This window comes from Microcaecilia unicolor, chromosome 3 (genome assembly GCF_901765095.1).
Source record: "Microcaecilia unicolor chromosome 3, aMicUni1.1, whole genome shotgun sequence".
NCBI lineage: Eukaryota > Metazoa > Chordata > Amphibia > Gymnophiona > Siphonopidae > Microcaecilia > Microcaecilia unicolor.
Genome location: NC_044033.1, coordinates 454,080,500 through 454,106,059, shown reverse-complemented (window position 1 = coordinate 454,106,059; position 25,560 = coordinate 454,080,500). Strand labels below are relative to the sequence as shown.

General features: G+C 41.3%; 1 protein-coding gene across 1 annotated transcript in view; it reads left to right on the top strand.

The window, feature by feature from the left end:
• The window catches only part of CSMD1 (CUB and Sushi multiple domains 1), a 2,896,277-nt gene that overhangs the window by 1,008,393 nt on the left and 1,862,324 nt on the right, over nt 1–25,560 (top strand). The window contains exon 4 of the mRNA XM_030195161.1: nt 1,973–2,167. Coding sequence (XP_030051021.1) covers nt 1,973–2,167 — 195 coding nt within the window. The remainder of the gene's footprint in view (nt 1–1,972; nt 2,168–25,560) is intronic.

Here is a 25,560-nt window from a genome sequence, read left to right as displayed (position 1 = left end):
TCCAGGTCTCTGAGATGCCTATTCTTTTTTCTACCTCTTCGTTTCGTACTATATACTTCAACTCTCCCATCTTATTTTTTAGGCTTCTATCATGTGCATATAGACATTTCAAATTGTGTTTGTTTCTTTATCTACAAGCTGCTTTGAAGTTGATGGGGATAATTTGCATCATTTAGTCTGTTTTCCCATAAACACTCCTGGCTTTCTTTTACCATTATTGAAACCTCTCTATTGGCATTCTATAAAGATCCTGTTTCACTAGTATCCTTCAAGGATATTCCACACTGAACCATGTGCTTATGGGTGACTGTCGTCTCAATCCCCCCCCCCCCCCCCCCCATTTTAAAAGTTGCTCTATCTCCTTTTCAAATAATAGCACCAACAGCCTGGTTCCATCTTGGTTAAGGTGAAGTCTATCCTTTTAGAACAGGCTCCCCTTTTCTCAAAATGTGCCCACTTCCTTAGAAACCTAAATCTCTCATTCCTATACCATCACCTCAACCATGTATTGAGATTGCAGAGCTCTGCCTGTCTCTTGGATCCTGCATGTAGAATGGAGAACATTTCCAAAATGTCTACCATGGAGGATCTGGATTTCAGCTTTCTTCTTAAGAGCCAAAGTTTAGCTTCCAGAACCTCCCTCCCACATTTTTCCATGTAATATTTACCCCTTATATACCACGACAGCTGGTTCCTCCCTATCACTTTCCAAAATCATATGTTTGTGACACTTGAGTTCCGCCACATTCACACCAGACAGGTAAGTGACCAGGTAATCCTTACGCCCACCAGCCACCCATCTATCCACATGCCTAATGATTGAATCAGCAACTATAACAGCTGTCCTAACCCTTTTGTCCTGGGCAGAAGCTCCTAGAGAAACATCCTCAGTATGAGAGGATATTAACAACCCCTGGTAGGCAGGTCCTGGCTACAGTATTACTTCCTACTTCACCAGGGTGATGCTGTCATTTTAGGAGACGTCCATCCTCCAAGGTAGCACAGGGGCTCCAAGACTGGAGGTGGAGCTTCTGTACAATGTTCCTATAGGCCTACCTCTATTTATCTTTCTTTCTTCCTTAGCTCCTCCATCTGCTACTCTAGGCTCAAAAGAACGGGCTCATTTTCTGACAGCCAGTTTATCTTAGCATTGAGCACACACATATAACCTATCATTAACTGGGAGATAATCATGCATGTGACACTCAGTGCAAAAGACTGGATAGCATCCATCTCACTGCTGCACTGCTGTCTGCATATTAGTATTATTGTGTTGTTTAATTAAAAATTGTTAAGGTACTATGGATAGTAGGTTAAAATAAAAAGCTTTAAGATTATATGGTGTGTTTTATGATTTATTTACTGATTGCTTCTCAGAACTATAATGAAAATTCCCTTCTTGCTATCCTAATTAGAATAATTGACTATAAGACTATAAATGAAGCAATATGTTAGGGGTGGGTGGGAGTTGGGGAGAGTGGATGGGAATGAAGACTAAACTAGGCCAAGCTGTGCCTTCTAGAGGCTGTTAACGCTGTAGGCTGTGGCAGAATGTTAAAGTTTTAAAACTATAGGGAAAATGCTTTTATACTATGGAAACTAAGCTGTGCTGCAACCTGAAGTTAAACCTCTTAAATGGGGTTTTCTGTGACTATCAGCTCTGTATTCCTTTATTTAAACTGGCTAAGTTTTGGTGAAAAGTATATAGAGACTAGTTAATAAGGTTTGCTTTTTAAAATTCTAATTGTCTTCTTGAATAAACCTACAATACTTCTTTTAAACCCTAACCTTTAAATTACCAAAGCACAGAGAAAAAAAGTTCACTTACCCAGAGAAATGTCCTGTTCTCTCATGATGCATAATTGTACAGTGTATGCTGAATCTGTTAGAGTATCATTATTTATTTATCTGACCAATAGCAGAGAAAAATAATGTATTTGACCCATTGTTTTGTTTATTCATTTTTTAACAGTGCTACCTAGCCATACTTGTGGTAATCCAGGAGAAATTCCAAAGGGGATATTGCATGGGACACGATTCAACATTGGAGACAAAATTCGATACAGCTGTATCCAAAACTATATCCTGGAAGGCCATGCTACACTGACATGCATTGTTAGCCCAGGAAATGGTGCATCATGGGATTTTCCAGCTCCCTTTTGTAGAGGTAAAATATGCATAATACTTTGTAGATATGTGTTTATGCTACTAGCAACTGTGAATTAATTTGCAAAATTAAGCAAACTATTTTTTTAAAGGTAATGGCAAAAATAGCCCACACAAATTATTAATCTGAATGATATCATTCATGATCCTTGCTTTTAAAAATGGTTTCCACAAAGAATTTACAAAGGAAAAATGTTTATATATTAAAAAAGCAGTCTTAAAAATATTTTGTACTTTAAAAATACAATGTCAATGCTAGAAAGATGAACTACAAGGTAAAACACGAAAAGGTACATGTGCTTTGCTCTAGCATCACTAGTGTACCACATAGCAAGATAATCATAGACAAGAAAGGGGAGAGCAACAATTAAATACATAATTAAAATACATAGGGCCCTGTTTACTAAGCCGTGCTGTAGGCATGCTAACTTTTTAGCGTGTGCTAATAATAGAGACACCCATATATTCCTACAGGTGCCTTAATAGTTAGCATGCACTAAAAACTTAGCTTGCCTGCAGCATGCCTTAGTAAACAGGGCCCATAGAGTGGCTGACTATATACCATTCTGTACCTGGATTAGCTTGTTACACACGTGGTAACCTAGATCAGTTCTGTATATCTTGTTTAACTGTACAAAGAACTTGCCTTGGGTTTGCCACCAATCTATTTATCCCAACTGACTCTGTACCACACATCTTGTCCCCATCTAAATATCTGCACTTGGCTCCTCAGCTACATAGTAAGCTGCACTGTAGAAAAGCATTAGCATCATATCTATGTGTGCTTATTAGATGTTTCATTAGCATTATGCTGACGTTGTATTATATCTTTGTTATTTGAATTTCAGTGCTGTTAAATGTGTATATTTTTTGATACAGTTTCATGGTAGTCCTATTTAGTAGGTTTTAATTTGTTTACTTCATTTATTGTATTTAGGTTTATATTTGATCATTTGTACAATTGTTATGCTGTTACCAAAATTATAAGTTTTATGTTAAACTGTACCTGCTGTACACCAGCTTGGGTGAACCTCTTCATAAAGGTGGTTAATAAATTCCAATAAATAAATACATAAATAAATACATAAAATTGCCAGGGGAGCTTCCATCCTTTGGATACTTCCTTCTCACAGCTGTGCAAGCTGATTTTTAAAAGGGGGTTCTCTAGAGCTTCCTTTTGAAAATGGGCCAGGCACTCACACTGTAGGTGCAAAGTACCTGTGAATGTTGAACCTGCAAAGAACCTTATATGAAAGCTTGATCTCTATTGATAGTATTGTGACACATCTAGAAGCGGTCAGGCGTGTCATTTTAGTTCCCAGACTTAAATGGAGCAAGAGCGGGGGGGGGGGGGACCACTCATGCCCCTAGAACACCAGGATCCCCAGCAGATAGGTCCTAAGGGTGGGTGGTGGTCCTGGCACTGCGGGAGTGGGGTGATAGGATGTTTTGGGACTGTTGAGGAGGTTTCCATTGGGGAGGCTTCAACAGTAGATTTAAGGGGTTGTTCTGAGGGTTATCAGATTGTGAGGTCTGTTTTGGGGAGAGGTGGAGATCTGATTAGGGGAGTCAGATACTGGGGATGACGTGGGAGGGAGTAAATAGTTCTCTATTTGTGGGAGATCCTTGTGTAGGATTACAAAATGGTAGCCTTACATGTGTATGTGCTTCCATGTATAGGTGTAGGTTGCTATTTTGCTTTTCCCTGGGTATTTCCCCCCAAATTTAGTTTTTAAAAATTGATCCTCCCCAACACATTGCTGACACTTAACCTATACATGTAGTACGTACTCTTACCAGCACTTCCATATGTGTTCCTGGGGGGCAAAGATATATTGATTTTAGATGGGAACTGCACATACACCCGCATTTCTAAAATGATAGCCAATATGTTCACATGGAGGGGCATTATCGAACGGCGCCAGCGAAATTGATCACCGGCGATCTATTTTGGCGGTGCCGCAACAGCTGGCCGGAACCGTATTATCGAAAAAGATGGCCGGCCAACTTTTGTTTCGATAATACGGTTGGGGCCGGCCAAATGCCACAGATCGCCGGGTTTGAGATGGCCGACTTTGTTTTTCAGCGATAATGGAAACTGGAACCGGCCATCTCAAACCCGGCCAAATCCAAGGCATTTGGCCGTGGGAGGGGCCAGTATAGTGCACTGGTACTTCTAGATATTTAGATCTTGCTGATCAGTTATGTTATGACTTACTTGTTCAGGAGTGCTGTATTTTGTGATACTGTTTTGAGAAATGTTCAAGAAAGACTTCATACAAATGAAAAAAGTCCCTGCCGTGCACTTCCCTTAATGGCTGTCTTTCTCCCTGAACAGGGAAATCAAAGGTTTTTGCACACTGCTTTTTTTGTAGTAACAGTGGGATTTGAACTAGCCACCTCTGCATTGCAAGACCAGTGATGTAACCACTTGGCCACAGCTCCACTTACTTGGCAGTCCCTCCTTTTTGATTATACCCCTCCACGTCTCTCTCAGCCACTCACAGACAGCTTAACGCACTGTGATTGGCTGAGAGAGACCTGAAGGGGTATAATCAAAAGGGAGGGACAGCCAAGTAAGTGGAGCTGTGGCCAAGTGGTTATATCATGGCTCTTGTAATGCAGAGGTGGTTGGCTCAAATCCCACTGTTACTACTAAAAAAACTGTGAGCAAAAACTGTTTTGATTTCCCTGTTTGGGGAGAAAACCGGCCATTAAGAGAAGTGCACTTTCTGAGAGAAAGACGGCTATTAAGGGAACGGCCATCAAGGGAAAATGAACGGCAGGAATTTTTTTAATTTGTATGAAATCTTTCTTGAACATTTCTCAAAACAGTATCACAAAATACAGCACTCCAGAACAAGTAAGTCATAACATAACTGATCAGCAAGATCCTTTTTTTTTTTTTTTTACGAGCTGGCCGACTGGCTTCCCCTCCTAAGAAGGAAATATTTTAAAGTTTTTTTTGGGTGGGAGGGGGTTGGTGACCACTGGAGGAGAATGGGGAGGTCATCCCCGATTCCTTCCGGTGGTCATCTGGTCAGTTTGGGCATCTTTTTGAGACTTGGTCGTGAAAATAAATAGACCAAGTAAAACCGGCCAAATGCTTGTCATCGCCGGTTTTCTTTTTTCCATTATCAGCTGAAGCCGGCCATCTCGTAAGCACGCCCACATCCCGCCTTCACTACCCTGCCGACACGCCCCCTTGAAGTTTAGCCGCCTTCGCGACGGAATGCCGGCGAGTGTGTCCAAAAATCGGCTTTCGATTATACCAATTTGGCCGGTTTTAGAAGATGGCCGGCCATCTCCCGATTTGTGTCGGAAGATGGCCAGCTATCACTTTCGAAAATAAGCTGGATGGTCACTTCCACATGTATTTTTTGGGATAGATGATCTATCTAAATCTGACTAAATCTCATCAGAAGTTCAATCAGCAGCTTTTCAAACACAACACAGCCAGGACATCAGCAGGTAGTTTAGTACTGCAAGATTCAAGGAAACATTATATCAGGACAACTCAAATCCAGTGGTTACCATAGGATAAGCACTATGGTATCAATTCACAATGTCTGCATTTATTCCAGGAAACTCAAAGGAAAAAAAATCAATACATATATTTTTTTTTAAATGTGCTTGTTCTCCAAAGATTCCAGGGGCATGCTTTCCCTCAATTCCAGGGCAAAAGCCATGCCAAGCAAGCTATAAAAGTCCCAAGCCTTGAGAATCTTCAGGCTGGTGTATGGGTTGACCTGTCCTTGCTTTTAAAGCAATAACCAATGCAGATTCAGTCCTCCTTTCAGGGATAGATCAGAGATTTAACACAGGTCTGCCCCTTTCCAGGCTGCTCCACAGTCCCAGCAGTTATACTAGCCAAACAAATAACTTAAGCACATAAATTCCCCTCCCATGGTGCTAGGCAAACTGCACTGCAGGAGCAATAGGACCCCTCCTCACCCTCCAATGGTTTTTAATATGTTGTGGTCACCAGCTAAATAACAGTCCCAGTGAGGTGCAAGGAGTCCAGAAATTGTTTAAACAATCCAAAAGGTCAAGCAAACAAAAGTTACCTTATTCAGAAGGTTTCTGTTTCTTCCTCAGAATCCACCTGAGGATTCAGAGTTTGCCTGTACAGAGTGGACCTACTCCATGTCTTCCTCTGTGGAGGAGCCTGGCTTTATGGAGGACTCCATGATACTTTTTGGAGCCTCCTGGAAGCAGTCAGAGGCCCAGGAGTGGAGGGTGTATTGGTTGTGTTCCCAGGGAAACTCCCTATAAATTTCCCCACCCTCAGATTCCTGAAGTCCAGACCGCATCTTTGCAATGAGACTGAGCTTCTCCTCTTCCTGTCCCAAGGGTAAGCAAAGTTTTTTCCCCAATCTCTGGGAAGGGAATACACTAACTTGGGTTGCTGTTTTCTAGAGGAGGAATGACCACTAGGGAACAAACTAGGCTTTTCCCCAGCATTCCTGCCACAACCTATAGGGGAATATTATGTTTTAAGCTATTATTATATCAATGTTGTTTGAAGTTGATGGCTTTAAATGTTATGTTTTGGGGGTTTTATTATTGTTTAGTGGTTTACTGTACTATTCTATGAGTCCAATTACAGCATTGCACTGAATATCTTCTATGCTCTGAAACAGGTCTCGGGTCCAATGTCAGTCAAAACACATTCTGTTTCAGGTCTTCTGAGACTTTAATTCATCTGTATCTCTTCCTTGATCTTTCTCAGCATGTCTCTCTTGTTCCTCAGAAAGAAATGATGCACATATTGAGATTGCAGGGGGGCAGACTCAAGAAAAATGTCAGGAAGTATTTTTTCACGGAAGAGTAGTGGATGCTTGGAATGTCCTCCCGCGGGAGGTGGTGGAAAAGAAAATGGTAACGGAATTCAAACATGCGTGGGATAAACATAAAGGAATCATGTTCAGAAGGAATGGATCCTCAGGAGCTAAGCCGAGATTGGGTGGCAGAGCCGGTGGTTGGGAGGCGGGGATAGTGCTGGGTAGACTTATATGGTCTGTGCCAGAGCCAGTGGTGGGAGGCAGGATTGGTGGTTTGGAGGCGGGGATAGTGCTGGGCAGACTTATACGGTCTGTGCCCTGAAGAGGACAGGTACAAATCAAGGTAGGGTACACACAAAAAGTAGCACATATGAGTTTATCTTGTTGGGCAGACTGGATGGACCATGCAGGTCTTTTTCTGCTGTCATCTACTATGTTGCTCACGTATATTTCATTGCTACATCTCTCAGGCTCAGTATGTACCTAGCCCTACTTCATCTCTGTATATCAAGTGGTTCAATCAACTGTTTTCAAGGGCCAATGGAGGTGTCCGTCTTCTCTTTTGGTGGTTGCTTTGAACTGATTGAATGCTGATTTCTTTCAAATAGTTTGATCTGCTTTTTGTGCTTAGCAGTCCAGTCTTCTCACAGCTGAAATCCTGATTGTATTCAAAATCCTATCCTTCCTTACATACATTATTTACGAAAGGTTTATGCTTGCCCATTATAATTGATGGTGCATAAAATCCTTCAGCTCATGGAGATCAATATTCAGCAATGTGACCATTGTTTAACTTCAAACATCAAACTTAAAAACTGAAAGTTATATGTATTTTCAGCAGCACAATCCTTATAAAAACCAGCTTATAAAAACTCATGTATAACATTGCATACAGATAAGATGTTTAAAGTTAGGCTTGCTATATACACCTGTTACCAGAAGAGGTGCTGCAAAAGGACTTGCAGAGAGAGAGAGAGAGAGAGAGAGGCCTTCACTGGTAAGAATTTCCTTGGAAATTGTTTTTAAACTTGGGGAAAGATGGACTTAGAATTAAATAGGTAACCTCAGAAATGTTATTTTAAGTTACTCTGCTCACTTAGCATTTAAAATCTCAGTTACAGTTCCATAGGCTAGAATTTAAGGGGGCTATTTTACAGTTACAATAGTATCAGTTTAATTGTCACAAAACGCCAAGCCACCCACATGGGGTTACCCCACAGCCACTTAGGGGGTCTATCCCCAGCACAGCTCAGGTCCGTCTGCACCTGCTGCTTGTGCTCTACACTAGCACCTTCCTTCCACTGACAGGGTCACAACTGCCTCTGGGTGAGTATGCCGCTCACAAATTATCCCCAGTGATTTCTAGGTTACTGGGACCACACTCCCAGTAGTCCCACAGTCCCCAGAAAACACTCACAGACCCAGCACACAAACCACCAGTCCAGACAGGCAGAACAAACAAATAAATATGTTTATTCTTAGAACTTGGAACAGTGGACAAAAAATGTGCATTTAGCAAACAGTAAGAAGTAACTGAAAAATGTGTCAATTAGAAAACTAGCTAAACATTTGCATACTTCCTAGTAAGTACCTGAGGAGATCAGGACATATATAGCTGTTCACCAATTATCAAATATAACTGTTTTTTTTTTGCAGGGCTTTAGCAAAGAGCTCTCTCTCTCTCTCTCTCTCTGTTCCCCTCCCCCTCCTGGGCTGAAACTGAAACAACCAGCAACAACTGCTGGATAATTTCAAATTCCAGGCCAATCAGAGCCCAGTTAACAAGTTTTAAAGGTATACTGCTGCTTGCTTCCTGCTTCTGCTTGACATTTTGTCCTTTGGATTGTGGGCTCCTTCGGGTGGGGACTGTCCTTCTTTGTTAAACTGTACAGCGCTGCGTAACCCTAGTAGCGCTCTAGAAATGTTAAGTAATAGTAGTAGTAAAGAAAACGAACATTCAGTTACATGCACTGAATGTAGAAAAGGTTTATTCATAAATTACAGCTAACAAAGCACCAGAGAATACATACAGGAGTAAAACCATTCACATATGCTGAGTGTGATAAAAGCTTCTGTCAGAAGATACTCCTCACTATTCAGAAATTGAAGCATACAGGATTAAAACTGTTAGCATGTACTGAGTGTGGTGAAAGCTTCTATTTTAAGCACTGGAAGGTCAAGGAACGTGACAAAGCTGATGGCCTTTCCAGAAAGGAAGAGCCAGAACCACCCTGACACTGGACTATTGAGCCCCGATCAGCAGTCTGTGGAGGCTGCAGTTCAGTGTCTCTCTCTTGAGGAGGCAGGTGTGAAGAAACTGTGTATGTTAACCCTGGCTAAAGTTAAAAATTCTAAACTGAGGATTCTTGTGCCTTTTAGCTGTGCATTATTGTGAAGAAACAGTGTGTTTTAAGCCTGTAAAATGTATTAGATATTTTACTGTTTTAATTATGTCCTGAAGTGTATTTATCTTATTTGGCCAGCAGGTAGTGTTTCTTTGCTGTAAAGCTGTTATAGGGAAACACTTTGTTCCTTGAATGGATTCTATGTTGCTTTGACAATAATTTCTGACAACTGAAACTTTTCTTATACTCTGTAATTGAAACTGGTCTCTCTTCTGGGTGAAATTTTGCATTTCTTGTGGAGCTTTCTTCCTGGTTGAAGCTACAGGCATAACCAGGACATGAAGATAGTCTATTATCAGTGTTTTTCTGATATTCTGTAATGTTTGCTTTATTAATACAACTTTTCCCATATTCTATACTTGTACATAATTTAGTTTCTTTACTATTTTTCAGGTGCTGCATTAGCTCCTTTTTCATACAGTAATATTTCTCTTACTCAGATCTTTTAAAATGTGTCTCTTTCATACTTATTTCCTGTTGTTCTTGTTCCCATTTTGACTGAAAGTGTTTTCACACTCTGTACATTTAGATGGTCTTTCTTCAGTGACAGATCCCTCGGATAATGTCTCTGCTATGAGGAAAGGTATGGGTTCACTATTCTGACACTCTTCTGGTAGACTTCATACAGCTAGTGCCATAGCTGTACAATTTGCAGAGGCCTTTAACATGTTTACATAAAACATACGCTGCTTTCTGTCTTGAGAGTCCATAGATATAACATAGTTTCAGGCACCTTATGACCTTATAAGGTCCTGCCCAATTAGCTTGAAGTTTATTCTGATGAACTGAAACAAGTAACTGCTGGCCCTCATAAAACTCTCTGTTTCGGACCTTACGATCATCTTTTGCTTAGTCTGGGATCCCTGCAAGTTATCTCTGACAAAGCCTACAAGTTCTTCTAATCTCTGCCACATATTAACTACATATTCAATTACAGGGGTGTCAGAGGTATCAGTTTTCCCCTCCCAATGTTCTCTTATTAGGTCAAGGGACCCTCTCACCCTTCAGCCATAAAGCAACTCAAATGGAGAGAACCTGTAGACTCATGAGTTACTTCTCTGTATGCAAACAGTAGGTAGGGCAAGTATTTCTCCCAGTCATGGTCTCCTGTTTCTATGAAAGTCTGTAACAGATGTTGTAATGTGCCATTAAATTTCTAGCAGGACAATGGCAATTCTTTCTCATTCTATTGAGGCTAAGGCTACCGCTTCAGGATGACTGGTAGCAAAGTCCACCACTATCAATATATATCATTTTCCAGTCCAACTAGGGACAGCTAAAGGCCCCACTATAACCACAGCTATTCTCTCAAAGAGTTCACTGTAATGAGTAAAGGTTTCAGGGGGGGCTCGGGGGTGATCTTGGGTCTTACCCATTCTTTGGCATGCGTCACAGGTTCAACAGTAGTCAGATACGGCTCAAGATACTCCCAGCCAATAGAAGTTCTGAGTCAATCTGGTGCATGTAATCCCCTGATGTCCATGCACAATATGTAGAAGCTGTTCACTGTATGCCCTGGGCACTATAAGTTGCTTGCCTGCTGTCCAGGGCCTATTAGGATCAGTCTCGCTCTACAACAAGCCCCCTTTCCATAGGATATGATCTTTACCAGTCTCATTGGTTGGCTGACTAGCCCTCTGCCTCAGGGCTTCCAGGTCAGGGTCAGAGCGCTGCGCTTCCTTTAAAGCATGTCTCTGTCCTATATCAGTATCCATATCTGGAAGGGTCTTGGCTGGTGATTCTGACAAATCAGGGTCATCAGTCTGATCAATAGGTGTGTCAGTTAAGTCAGGCTGTTCCATACTCACGGCCCTGATCACCTCTGGAACTGGAGCTGCTGGATGCACTGGAGCGCCTCATCCTGTCGCTTGGTCAGCTGATCCCACCTGGACTGGCTCAGGATCTGGAACTGGAGAGGTGATCTCTGCTGCATCTGCTTGTTGGGTCACCCAGGCCTGACTACAGCTCATCATAGCAGAAATGCTGACTCCGCTATCAAGGGTAATATTCATTGGACCCATATTGGTCCCACACAGCATTGGTACCGGCAAGTTTTTCATTGTGCCTACTTCTCTGTATCCAGGCTTGGTACCCCAATCCAGGAATACTCTAGCAATGGGTACAGTTTCTCTGGATCCATTGGCTACCACTACCTCTGCAGTGTGTCCTGGTAGAATTGCATCTACTGGCACTAGCTCTAGTCATATCAAAGTCATGGTAGAGCCACTGTCCAGAAGCCCAGCCACCTGGGTCTGGTTCAGAGTTACTGGAGTGCTGTAGTGTTATGGAAATTCAACTGCTTCTTTGCTTGATGAATGGCCAGTAACCTTTTATGCTGCAGCAACTATGTGGGTCTCCTTCATGGTACTGGAGCCACCCATGAAAGCCACTAGCTTAGGTGCAGGAACTGGAATGCTCTTTAGTTCTGGCTTGGAATTATATGGGCAATCCACTTTGAAATGTCCTGTATGCCCACACTGGAAACAAGGACATTTATGCCTAAAGTTTTTGGGGAACACTGGAGGGTTTGCTGACAGTCTCTGAGGCTACAGGGCTTTAGCTTAGGGCCCTGACTGCCCTTAGGTCCTGGCTGCTGCAGATATGGCCAGCTTATCTTTGTCAACTAGGGACAGTTAGCCATAAAGATGTCAGCCAACTCAGCCTCTTTCTCTGAAGTATGGGGCTGGTGATCTTGAACATGTTCCCTCACCTCTGGATGATAACGCTGCAGAAACTGATCCAGGCCCATCAGGTTTTGGTAGTACTCCAGGGTTTTAACCTCATCTCCACTGGGCCACCGCTGATGCTGGTATCTTACCTGAATCATAAACTCTCTGTGAGTATCATCCACCCCTTTTGCAAAGTCCGTAACTTTAGTTTGTAGATCTCAGGGGTAATGGCATAATGGTTCAACAAAGCTTTACGCACCTCCTCATGTGTTTATTTTTAGAACTGGGAACAGTGGACAAAAAATGTGCATTTAGCAAACAGTAAGAAGTAACTGAAAATGGATCAATTAGAAAACTAACTAAACATTTGAATATTTCCTGGAAAGTACCTGGGGAGATCAGGACATATATAGCTGTTCACCAGTTATCAAATATAACTGTTCTTTTACAGGGCTTTAGCAAAGAGCTCTCTCTCTCTCTCTCTCAACTTTGTAGTTTTAGCCATTTCAAAGACATCTCTATCAATATAAACAGAAAGAAAGGTAGGGTCATACTAATGCATACATAGTTAAAATTATTTGCTAGACAAAAGTGCATTATGATGCAGGTGGCAAAGAGGAACTCAAACTTTAGCTACATGATGCAAGGCTCCACATTAGGAGTCACCACCCAGGAAAAGGATCTAGGTGTCATTGTTGATGATACGTTGAAACCCTCTGCTCAGTGTGCAGCTGTAGTTAAGAAAGCAAATAGAATGCTAGGAATTATTTGAAAAGGAATTGAAAACAAAAATGAGGATGATATAATGTCTTTGTATCATTCCATGGTGCAACCACACCTCAAATACTGTGTGCAATTCTGGTCATTGCATCTCAAAAAAGATATCAGAAAAAGTACAGAGAAGGGTGACAAAAATGATAAAGGGGCTGAAACAACTTCCCTATGAAGAAAGGCTAAAGCGGCTAGGTCTTTTCAGCTTGGAGAAGAGATGGCTAAGGAGAGATATAATAGAGGTCTATAAAATATCTATTGTTGCAGACTAAAACCACAGAGAAAGAAGACAATATGATCACATACATTATGAGGCATGTGTCAGGGGGTGAAGCTATAGCGAAGATAATTCGACAGCACTGGGATGTCATCAGAACCCATCCTGTATTTGCACAGTGTGATTTATGTACAGCATTCTCGAGAGGTAGAAACCTTAAGGAGCTGCTGAGTCCTGCGGAATTAGTAGAATACGATGAGAACGCATTTTTCAAAGTCTCTCTTTGATTTCTATATCAGCACTTTACATTTGACTTGCCATTCCTTATACTTGTCATACTATTGCCCTTTTCCACTCCACAGGTACTAACCCCTTATCTAAACTCCTATATTCCATACCACATCAGTTTAATCAATCCATGATGATTATTTATAATCCAAGATATCGGAACTAAGTCCAGATCTATACTTCCTCTAAGCACTTTCATACCTCTTAGAAAATTCTCCCCAGAAGGATGCTGAAACATGCTCCACCCCTATAGAACTCCCTCTCTTCTCACTCCATCCTCCAAAACTGTTGCCTCCCCTGACATTTCCTCCTCACCCCTTAAACCCTGATGCATAGTTTTTGTTTTCTGTTGAAAATATCCTGCCAATAATTCAATCTCTGGTGTTGGTTGAACAGCTTGAGCTCTTAAAGTTGTCTAAATTCCCCACAGCACCTGATAAATTGTTTCCCTCTATTAGGTGCATATTCCAACAAAGAATAAACATAACTAAATTTTGCGGCCTTCAACTGGGCCATATAATAACACTGCAGCCATTTTAATAATAATCTATCAGTATTCTCCTTTTATCTCCACCGTCTCCTTATAAATCTTCATCATACATGTTTCCTCTAATTTCAATTCTGAATTCAGGTTATGGTAACAAACTCTTTTAAAATATTGTTTCTGTCCTCCAAGGTATTATACTGCTTCAAGAGAGCTTTTTCAAGCCTATTTCCCTATCAAGCTGCCAAAATCTGGAATTCTTTGCTAACATCTATGCTTGACATAATTGTTATTCTTGGTTTTGTAAAATCTTAAAATTCGTATTTTTTAAGAAACCAGTATTGTCATAATCTTCCCAAGAGCCACTTCTACATATATGACCAGTTAAATAGGTTATATTTGGCACTGAATTTTGTAATATTATATTAGACTACTTTGTCAATGCAACTTTACCATATAACAATGTTTTGCTTTACTATGGGGCCCTTTTACTAAGCCATGTAAGGCTCTGTGTGTGCCCAAAGCATGACAAAATGGAGTTACCGCACAGCTACCGCGTGGCTCTTGTGGTAATTTCATTTTTGGGGTGCATCCAATATGCACGGACAAAAGTATATTTTTTATTTTCAGCCACGGGTAATGGATGCATGCCAAGTGGCATTTGGCGTGCGCATGTCATTACCGCCAAGTTACCAAGTGAGACTTTACCGCTAGGACAATGGATGGCGGTAAGGTCGCAGGCCTAAAATGGAAGCGTGGTAATTTTGATTTTGCTGCGCATCCATTTTCGGCAAAAATAAAAAAGGCATTTTTTACAGGTGCACTGAAAAATGATTCTGTTCACACCCAAAACCCGTGCCTACACTACCACAAGCCATCTTTTAGCGCACCTTAGTAAAAGGACACCTATGTAATTAATGCCCCAGTGTGCTATTACTGGTATCTTTGTACTGTAACCTGCTTCAAACCTTTCAAGGTGTGAGTGGAATATAAGTCCCTGGTAAAGTAAAAAGTAAAGTAAAGTTAACTATCTTCTAAGGAAAACCAAACCATGTTTTTTTCAGACCAACCGTATCCTTCCTTAACTGCCAAGGGACCTCTCTATTTATTACTACTCCTAACACTTGATTCCATTCAACCACCTACTTCAATAAGGAGCCCTCCTGAAAATGTTCCAGAAACATATCACTCAAAAGCTGCAATCTATTGAACTCCACACCTAAAAAAAACCTCGATACATCACCCTTTCAGTATCTGCTTCCATGGATTGCCCCCTTCATCCATTATCAGGAAAGGAACTGCCTTATGATCTGTCCAATTTAACAGAACTGGCTTAAATGGTTTTATCAAATAACATATCTCCCTCCCTCAAAAAATAACATCCAGTACATGTTCTCCCCTATGGGTTACTTCCCGACTCATAATTTGAAACCCAAATCTTCCATAAACCTTAGAAATTGATTTGCCCTTTGAGCCCTTAACTCATCAAAATGCAAATTAAAATTCTCCAGAATCAAAAAATTAGAAACCCTTACCACCAAGTCAGCAATACTCTGGGAAATCAATTCCTAATCCATGACAGTTAATGAAGGAGGACAGTAAAACACAGCCACTTAAAAAGATTCAGGGGAATTAACTCTAATCACTAAAATCTCTGTGCAGACTACAAATGGACAAATAATTTTCTGTATCTTAAACTGTGCCCAAAATATAACTGTCACCACCCCTATACTCCCCTAATGTGCCTCAGCAAAGGCCAAATAATCACCTGGAAAATTAAGAATTAAAATACTTTCCTCCCTCTCCAACAGCCATGTTTCTGATAAAAAGCAAAGCTGTACATTCAAATCCTCCACTAATGAGGCCAATATATATGTTTCCCCCAAAAAGCCCAACAAGTTAGAAGTAAAGAATTTACTTCCCTCTGAATACCCTCCTGAACCACCTCCTTCAACCCCACATTTAACCAAATATTGAACCCCTTCCCTCCCTCCCTTACCAATCTCCCAATAAACCTGTCCCTATATTATAGAAATTGGTTCTCCCATCTCTCCCTGACCCCAAAAAACAAACTCAATACCACAAACCACCCCTTCTCAAATGATTACCATTAAAAACCCACCTTCCACTCTCTCTCATTGGCTTGCCTCCAGAGCTTGCCTCAAGGAGCACGACCTGCTTGTTGAGTGCGCTCCTTCGGCATGCATCCATGGTATGTGCTAATGTAGCACGGATGTCACTAGCATCAGCATTGATATAGTGACAGGAACAGGAAATGGCTTTACTTTGGTGGTCATGTGACTGTCTTTCCAGAGCAGAGAAGTAGCCTAGTGGCTAGTACAGTGGACTTTGATCCTGGGGAACTGAGTTTGATTCCCACTGCAGCTCCTTGTGACTCTGGGCAAGTCACAACCTCCATTATCTCTGGTACAAATAAGTACCTGAATATACTATGTAAACCGCTTTGAATGTAGTTGCAAAAAAAAAAAAACAACAACAACACAGAAAAGCGGTATATCAAGTCCCATTTCCCTTTCCCTTTCCCTCTAAGGATTGCTTAATGACAGTTCTCTAGGCAAGTTCAACAGTTATGTGACCGCTTCTCCAATTCATCTCCCCCTAAGAAATTAACGAAACCAATTAAGAGCACAGCCTGAAATGCCAATTTCTTCTAATCACTCAAGCAACAAAATATGGTCAACTGCATTGAAAACGGCAGATATATCAAATTGAAGCAATAATATCTGTTTACCCACACTCAGCCATTCTTTTACATATGAAGTTAGAACCAACAGAAGAGTTTCAGTTCTATGACTGGATCTAAACCCAAATTGTGTATAATGTAAACAGAAGAATTTATCTAAATAGGCAGAAAATTGTTGACACTCATGATTTAATCAATTTTATAATAAGAGGGATACTTGCAACCGGACAGTAGCTAGATGGTGCTGTTACATCTAATCGGGTTGCTTTAGGTATTGGGATAAGAACAATTTGCACCATATCAAAAGGAAAATAATAAGAGAGTAATAGCTCATTGATACTTAATGTAAACCATTATAACACTGCATGAGGCACTGAAGAAAACAGTGAGTCAGGACAACTATCAAGCATACATTGTGAATGAGATCTCTTCAATAATAGTGAATGAACCCGCTTAATTGAAATAGGCTGAAAGGTATCCCAGATTTGATCCCCAAATGCTGGCTTCTCAAAGACTGGGCCAATTTCAGCTTTAACATTATATAAACTAGGCTTATCCTGTTCCAGGTCCGAGTTACATTAGGGGCCAACACTCAAGAAAAAGATCTAGGTGTCATTGTAGATAATATGCTGAAACCTTCTGCTCAATGTGCGTCAGTGGCCAAAAAATCAAACAGGATTATAGGAATTATTAGGAAACGATGATGAATACTACTACTACTACTACTTAGCATTTCTATAGCGCTGCCAGGGTTACGCAGCGCTGTACAAGTTTAACATGGGGAAGGACCGTCTCTGCTCAAAAGAGCTTACAATCTAAAGGTTACAAACTATGTAGTCAGTGTAGGTATCATGAGTGGGGAAGGTGGTTATGCGCCAAAAGCAAGGGAGAAGAGATGGGCTTTGAGTAAGGACTTGAAGATGGGCAGGGAGGGCGCATGACATATGGGCTCGGGAAGGCTGTTCCAGGCATATGGTGATGCGAGGCAGAAGGGGCGGAGTCTGGAGTTAGCGGTGGTGGAGAAGGGTACTGCTCCATGGTGTGACCACACCTTGAGTATTGCATTCAGTTCTGGTTGCCGTATCTCAAAAATATAGAGTGGAATTATAAAGGTTTCAAAGAAGATCAACTGAAATGTTAAAGGGCTTGGAACTCCTCTCTTATGAGGAAAGGTTAAAGAGGTTAGGGCTCTTCAGCTTGGAAAAGAGTCAGATGAGGGGAGATATGATTGAGGTCTACAAAATCCCGAGTGGTATAGAACGTGTAGAAGTAAATCAAATTTTACTCAGTCCAAAAGTACAAAAACTAGGGGACACTCAAGGAAGTTACATGGAAATACATTTGAAAGAAATAGGAAGAAATATTTTTTTCATTCAATGCATTGTTAAGCTCTGGAACACTTTGCCAGAGGACTTGGTAACAGCAGTTAGCGTATCTGGGTTTAAAAAAGGTTGGACAAGTTCCTGGAGGAAACGTCCATAGTATGCTATTGAGACAGACATGGGGAAGGAAATTCTTGCCCTGGGATTGGTAGCAAGGAATGTTGCTGCTAATTGGGTTTCTGCCAGGTACTTGTGATCTGACTTGGCCACGATACTGGGCTAGATAGACCATTGGTCTGACCCGGTATGACTACTCTTATGTATCATCTAAATCCATGGTTTTACGCCAATGCCTCTCAAGACGTCAGCAATTTTGTTACAAGAGCTTTAGTTCTTCTGAAAACCATGGTGATTTCCTTTATGTGCTAACCTTCTTGATTACCAAAGATGCAATTTTGTCTAATAAAGTTGAAGAAACTAAATTCCAACTTGATTTTATTGAATTAGTGGTTAAATCAAATGATAGTAACATTTTACTCATCTCCAATTCCATCATTTCAACCAAATTAGAAAGGTAAGTAGCAAGAAAATCCAGAGAATGGTCCCTCTCATAGGAAGAACCAGTATCCAGAAGAAACAAATCACAAGACTAGAAGAAAATTTTAAAGTTAATAACATTTGGATCAGAGTCATCCTCTAAATGCAAGTTTAAATTTCCTAAGATTATATCAATCTGGAGAACTGACAGACAGCCCGAGCAGCCCAACCTATAATATCCAGCAATAGAGGCTCTGCCTTAGCCAAAGTCCTCGGGAGGAATATATATAATGAAGCCTATAATGCTAGGCCCAACTTACATAACATACATTTTACCTCTAAAAACATCAGAATTTGCTAAGGGCGAATTAAAAAAAAAACTCTTATAAAGCAAATCTAAACCACCCCCACCTTTTTACCCCTTCTAGAAGAATGCAGAATACTATGTCCAGTCAAACATAAATGAGAAATTGTAGGCTATCTTCTTCAGTCAGCCTAGTTTCAGAAATAAACAGAAAACCCAAATTTAATGAGACTAAAAGATCCTTCAGTAGAAGAACCTTATTGTTCACTGATCTAGCATTGATATAGATTGAAGGAACAGGAGTAAGATTATGATTTACTATACAATAGGAATCCTTAGCTAAAGATCTAACATGGGAATAATTCCTATATTTAGCAGAAGCCCCCCCCCCCCTTCTGGCCCCCTCTATGTGGCTGCCACTTCCAACTCCCCTCCTCCACTCCTTGCAGACCTGCAGGTTGAGTGATGTCCACTCCTGCCCATAGCAATGGCTGTATACAATAAGGTGGCTGTGACCTTTTACCCTAGTCTTAGGATACCAGCCAACATGGTAAAAAACAAACAAACAAACAAACCTGTGATAGCTACTTAATGCGGGTAGAGGAAAGTTGTGGTGGTGACAGTTATTGTGTGGATTGATGGCACACACTAACTGTCACAACAGTATTAGCAACTGTGATAGTGGTAACCCTGTAGCATGGTTATTGCCCTCAGTGGAAAACTATAAATGCAACAGCCATGGTGCAAACCTCTCTCAATTCCCCCAGCACGTCACTTCCTACAATCCCTTCTAGCTGAAACTGCCACTGATCACTAGTGGCTGAATCGCTCTGCCAATTGGATACCCTGACCCGCCTCACTACCTTCAAGCTCTGGGACTTACCTGAGAGTTCACTGGAAATGTAGTGTGGTACAATAGGAGCACTCCCCTTTTCTTCTGCCCTACTGGCTGGTAGGGTTCAAAATAACACCTATAACCCCTAGTGGCACTCTCACAATTCTATTGGTAGGGGTCACTCAGCTATATAAAGAAGAATTGCCCTTATATGTCTGAGCCCCAACTAGTGATAGTACCTCAGAACTATTTCTAGGAGTCATAGGCACTATTTTGAACCCAGAGACCAGTGGGACAGGTGTTAAGAGGGTAGTTCCTTCCTTGTGTTGCTAGACTGCCAGTGACCTCCTATTTAACCCATAAGGATGGGGGGAAAAGGTAAATGTATTGCATTGGGAAGGATTTTGTTGGCAGGGAATGTTATGCTGGAGGGAGATAATTGGAGGGAAGGTTTCTGCTTGGGAGGAGGGTCTTCACAGGGGGGAACTGGAGGGAGTTTCTGCTCAGTTGGGATTGGATGAAGCTAAGCGCCAGAAAGATTGAGAGGAAACTGCACCATTACAATAGTGTTCACATTTTTTTAATTGAATTCAGAGCTTGAATCCTCATTACCTGTATCTGCAGGTAGTGCAGGTGAAACCACCCTATCTATTGATGGATGTAATACAGTCAGGTATAATAGGTATCTTCCCTTTGTATTAAATGCTGGACATTCTCTTTACATTTCATGGACAAGCTTTGAACTTATCACACCTTAGGTTTCAGAATTAAGTGCAAAAATTAACTGAAATTTAGTAAAAGGGACCAAACCTCTAACTCTATAAAAGTTGCCAAAAATTGTGCATGCAAATTTTGGTGCATGCCCAATTTGCACGTTCAATTTAATTGAATAATGAGCCAATTAGTGCCAATAATTGGCTTTTTAACAAGCAATTATTGGTGCTAGTTTAAATCAATTAATATGCATGCATGTAAATTTAGGTGCATGATCTGCACCTAAAAATTGTATGCATGTCCTTGAAAAAAGGGACATGGAAGTAGGATGGGCACGGGCATTTTGGGGCAGAGCATAGGCATAGATTCAAGTTGCATGCACAAATACAGAAAAAGGGGGTAAATTTAGGTGGGGTATTTGCACCACATTTTTGTTGGTGAAAATGGACACGCCTAAATTTACATGTGACCACTGTGCTTAAGCGCTGTCCTATAAACCATGCCTAACGTTATGCAAAGCTTATAGAATAGCTTTTAAGAAAGAGTTTTCTATGATGCGTTTTTAGGCGCAGTTTATAGAATTCACCCCCATATGCGTCATTATAAATTTGCCCCTGAAAAACCGCAGAAATCATGGCTAAAATGACACTGAATATTGGGCATACTCAGGAGCAGGTGCAATTGTTAACATGCAAATTATGCACATAAATTGTGGCTCCTCAAGTACTCCAGCCAAACTTCCTACACACATCTGGCTATTCCAAAATTTTGTAAAACTATGGGGTCACTTTTAGACATGCACTGAGGCCCTCTTTTAGTGTAATGGGTAAAAGACTGGGTTTTTTAAAAAAAGAATGGTCCGTGCGGGAAGTGAAGAACTTGCTATGCGGACATTTCAGGGGGAAGCACTTATCGCCATCCCAGCACTGCACGATTACCGCAGGGGAAACACTGGCACTACAAAAATAAAAAATATATATTTTTGTAGCACCGGAAATAGGTGGGGGTGGGAACTACCACCAGGCTGCTGCAGTAGCCCGGTTGTACTTCCCATTTAGTGAGCGATAAGTCCGTGTTGGGCTTACCACTGCTTAGTAAAAGACTCCCTTCGTGCTTTCTTGTCATCACCCATACTTTTATTGAGATGTGATTTTATAAGCAGCATTTTATGAGCAGAAACTGTTGTATATAAGCAACATATCTTTATAAAATTACCCTCTTCTTGTCAGCTCATATATTATAATTATGCAAAGCCATTGAGCCCACATTAAGATTTCACTGGTTGTAGATTTGATTTGATTTATTTACTTTAATATACCACCTTGCAGAAACATATTAAAATGTTACAATAGTTTAAAGAAGTCTCAGATTTTAGCTGTGCAATGCTTAATAAAACAATCTAACTGTTTATTATAAATAATTACAAATGTGCACATTAGAACCATTTGGTTCTCTTATAATTGGCAAAGCACTTCTAAGAATTTGATTCCATCAGTATAGACTGATGTGCAGACAAATCGGATAATTAACACCTGCAAAATTCTCACTATAATGTCACTCACAGTAATGGCAGTCTCATTTACTGCTAACTATTCATTCGGAACCAGTTTCATCTAATCACTTTATGCATTATAAATTACAGAATCCGAGAATGGGGAGTGGTTAGACAAGGAGAGTATCCTGCATATCATTTTCATTTACTCCAGTATATGGTACACAGAATATATTAGGCCGTTTTAATGAGATACCATGGTTCACTGTCATAAATGTGGGAGGTGGGGGAGGGTTAATTTTATAACAAGGTATCTAGGTAAAAAGTTCAAAAAGGTGCCTGTTTTAAAAAGACAATATAGGTACCTGTCACAGAGGCATATTTTCAAAGCACTTTGGGAGGCTAAGTTCCATAGGTTTCTATGGAACTTTGGGAGGCTAAGTGCTTTGAAAATGAGCCTGCATGTGTCTTTGTAAAATAGACTTCCAGAACCAGCACTAATAACACTCAAGTGGCGATATAGAGTAAAAATTTACAGCTGTTTAAATATATCAATAGAAAATTTGCAGCTGTTTAAAAAAAAACGTAGTGGGTTAATTTTCAGCTGGTGGCGGTGAATATTTTGTTAATGGCATTCAAAGGATAACTTGGGGGCAAGAGAATCAGAAAAGTAGGACAGATACACAAAATATAAACAATTCTCTTGAAATATGTAGCATTAGAAGTATGGTAACCTATTACTGATATAACGAGCACGAGTTAAGTGTTACTTCTGAGTCTAAATAAGTCTCCACGATTCGTGAACCCATTATTCCCTGAAGAAGCCTTTTGGTGAAACGGGTCCGTTGGGTTTCAGTGGTCTTTCGGGAGAACTATATGCGTCAAGCTCTAACAACCAAGCTAAGCAATATTTCAATATATTCTCTTGATATTTTCATGTGAGGCAGAACACTACATATGGATATATTGTTTTTAAGAGCATAAAGTAAAAATATTTAAAAATATAATAAAAATATGTGAACTTTTTTCCAACCTTTTTGGTTGGGTGGGGGTTTTTGACCGATGATTACAATAAACACGCATCAGACAAATATTGTCTTACGCCATGGGCTTGCAGTGCCAGGTCCATTTTTATGAGGTCTTTTCCCCTTAATTTTTTGAAATGGTGTTAATCATTTGTTGAATTTTGCTCGCTCTTTTTGTGTGTGACCATTGAGGTTGATTTTGAGTGAGTTTTCCCCATACTACTGTGGCATTAGAAGTATCCAAATAATATATAATAGGAGAAAACAACAAAAAGCTCCAGACAAACAATGTCTATAGAACATAACACTTATCATCACTGGCACTAAAAAACCTCCTCCTATTTAATTAGATTTCTGAATAAGCAGTGTGTCTTTTTTGAGCCAATTCAGGGGCCCTTTTATGAAGCAACAGTAAGCCCAACGTGGGCTTATCACTCGCTAAAAGGGAACAACCTCTGGGCTACCACAGCAACCCGGCGGTAGTTCCCTCCCCCAGTATGCACCATTTCCAGCGCTGCAAAAATATTTTGATTTTCATAGCACCGGTGTGTACCCGGCGGCATAGGCGGTCAGTGGCCCAACTGTTTGGGGAGGATAAAGGGGGTGGGGTTAGGGGTGGGGCCAGGGGCAGGGCTTACATCCATAATTGTCTGACAACATAGAAAAAAAAATAAGTAAAAATAAGTCACAATTAATACCTTTTATTAAATTTAGATATTAAATATATATCATATGTCAAAGACTAAAGTGGTTGCTCAAAGCATGTACTAACCACAATTGCTCAACTGCAAAACACTGTGCACAAATTTGTGCAAAAACACACTAATAAACCTTACTGTACCATAACACTGGGCAGACCCTAATAAACCAATATACCACCCATACGGAAAATGCAGACCGTCAACAATATGAAACAAGGGATCATAATATCACAATTCTCATGTAGAGCCACAAAACACCCTTTTAGGGTGGAAAGTGTTCACAATGAGCTCCTTTTATGAACGACTATATGTAGATCCTTCCAGAGGTAGTGTGTCATGATTTAGGTTCTAAAACCCTTTCTGATGATTTGGTGCCACCTCAGTAAGGCCAATACACATAGGCGCCCCGTATAAGAGGCTTGGAGAGGCTAAGCCTCCCCAGCCCGAAATAGAATGGAAAACTGCATGTTTGCAATTGCTCTAGACAGCGGAAGAAATTGTGCGTTGTTTTGGAGTTTGTTTGCTTTTAGATTACTTTTGTTAATTTGCTGATTAGGCTGGGGGAGGGGATAATTAAGCGGAGAGCAGTAATTAGATCGTCGGACGTCGGCACCGTCTCCTACTATCTAAAACAGTTGCTTCCAGGCTAAACATCGCGTCACGCAATTCGCATTCTTCTTCCGCTGCCTCTGACGCAACTTCCGGGCAGGACGAATTCACGATGCGTTGAGGAAGGCCGTGGCAGGGTTGAAGCCCCGAAGGAAGCGGTTTAGTTAGTGCTGGGACGGGGATGGCGATATAATCAAATTAACGGGACCGCAGGGAGGGAGAGGGACACACGCTGCATTGCAGGGGGGGGGGGAGACTGGCTAGACTGGAGGAGAGAAAGAGAAGTAAGAGGGAGAGACTGAGAGTGACTGGACTGGAGGAAAGGAAGAGAGAGAGATGTGGGGGTCGGAGAGAGAGAGAGAGACAGTCTGAGTTTGACTGGAGGAGAAGAAGAGGGGGAAAACACTGGAGGGGGAGCTGGAGGGGAGGGAGAGAAAGTGGAAAAGTGCAGGGGAGAGCCAGGGACATGGAAAAGAGCAGGGAAGAGCTACAGAGAGATGGGGAGAGAAAGAGGGGCCATGGGAAAGAGCAAGGGAGAGCCAGGGACATGGAAAAGAGCAGGGGAGAGCCAGAGAGAAGATGCTGGATGTATGAGGGGTACAGAGAGAGAAAGATGAGTGAAAAGATGGGGAGAGAAAGAGGGGGCATGGACAGGAGAGAGAGAAGCTGCTGGGGAGAAACTGGGGGAGACCCTAGCTGTCAGACGGAAAAATGCTGAATGAAAGGAGGGAGAAAGAGGGAAAATGCTGGAAGGAGGGGGCAGAAAGAGGGAAGACACTGGACAGAAGGGTAGGGAGGGAAAGAGGAAAGACACTGGAAGGTTGGGGAGAGAGAGGACATGCTGAATGGAAAGGGGTCGAGAGAGAGAACTGTTTAGAAGGAAGGGGAGTTAAAGGGAGACAATGGATGGAAGGAGAGGGAGACAATGGACGGAAGGATTGGGAGAGGGTAATGGGTAGAAGGATGGAGAGAGAAAGAGGGATGACACTGGATGGAAGGGTAGAAGAGAAAGAGGGAAGGTGCTGGACATGGATGGAGGGAAGGGAAGAGAGGAGAAATCTGGACATGGATGGAGTGGAGGGCAGGGAAGAGAGGAGAAATGTTGGACAAGGATGGAGGGAAGGAAAGACGAAGGAGATGCACACGGATGGAGTGGAAGGGAGAGATGAGAAATGCTTGACATGGATGGAGGGAGGGAAGACAGAGGATGTACATGGATGGAAGGGAGAGGAGAAATGCTGGATATGGATGGAGGGTAAATTGTTGAATTTAAGGGCTGGATCGGAACACTTTGAGGGCAGATGCTGAAACTGGAAGAACAGGGCTACAGATGGTAGACAGGACACATAAGGACACAGGAGGATGATGGTCATGTTGAGAAAAAAATATCAAATGGAAAGAAGACACTGGGACCAAAGCGAATAGAAAAAACTAAATGATCAGACAACAAAGGTAGAAAAAAGTATTTTATTCAGAATTTATTAACTGGAATATGTCAGCTTTTGGAAATGTGCATCTGTGATATTTTGCATG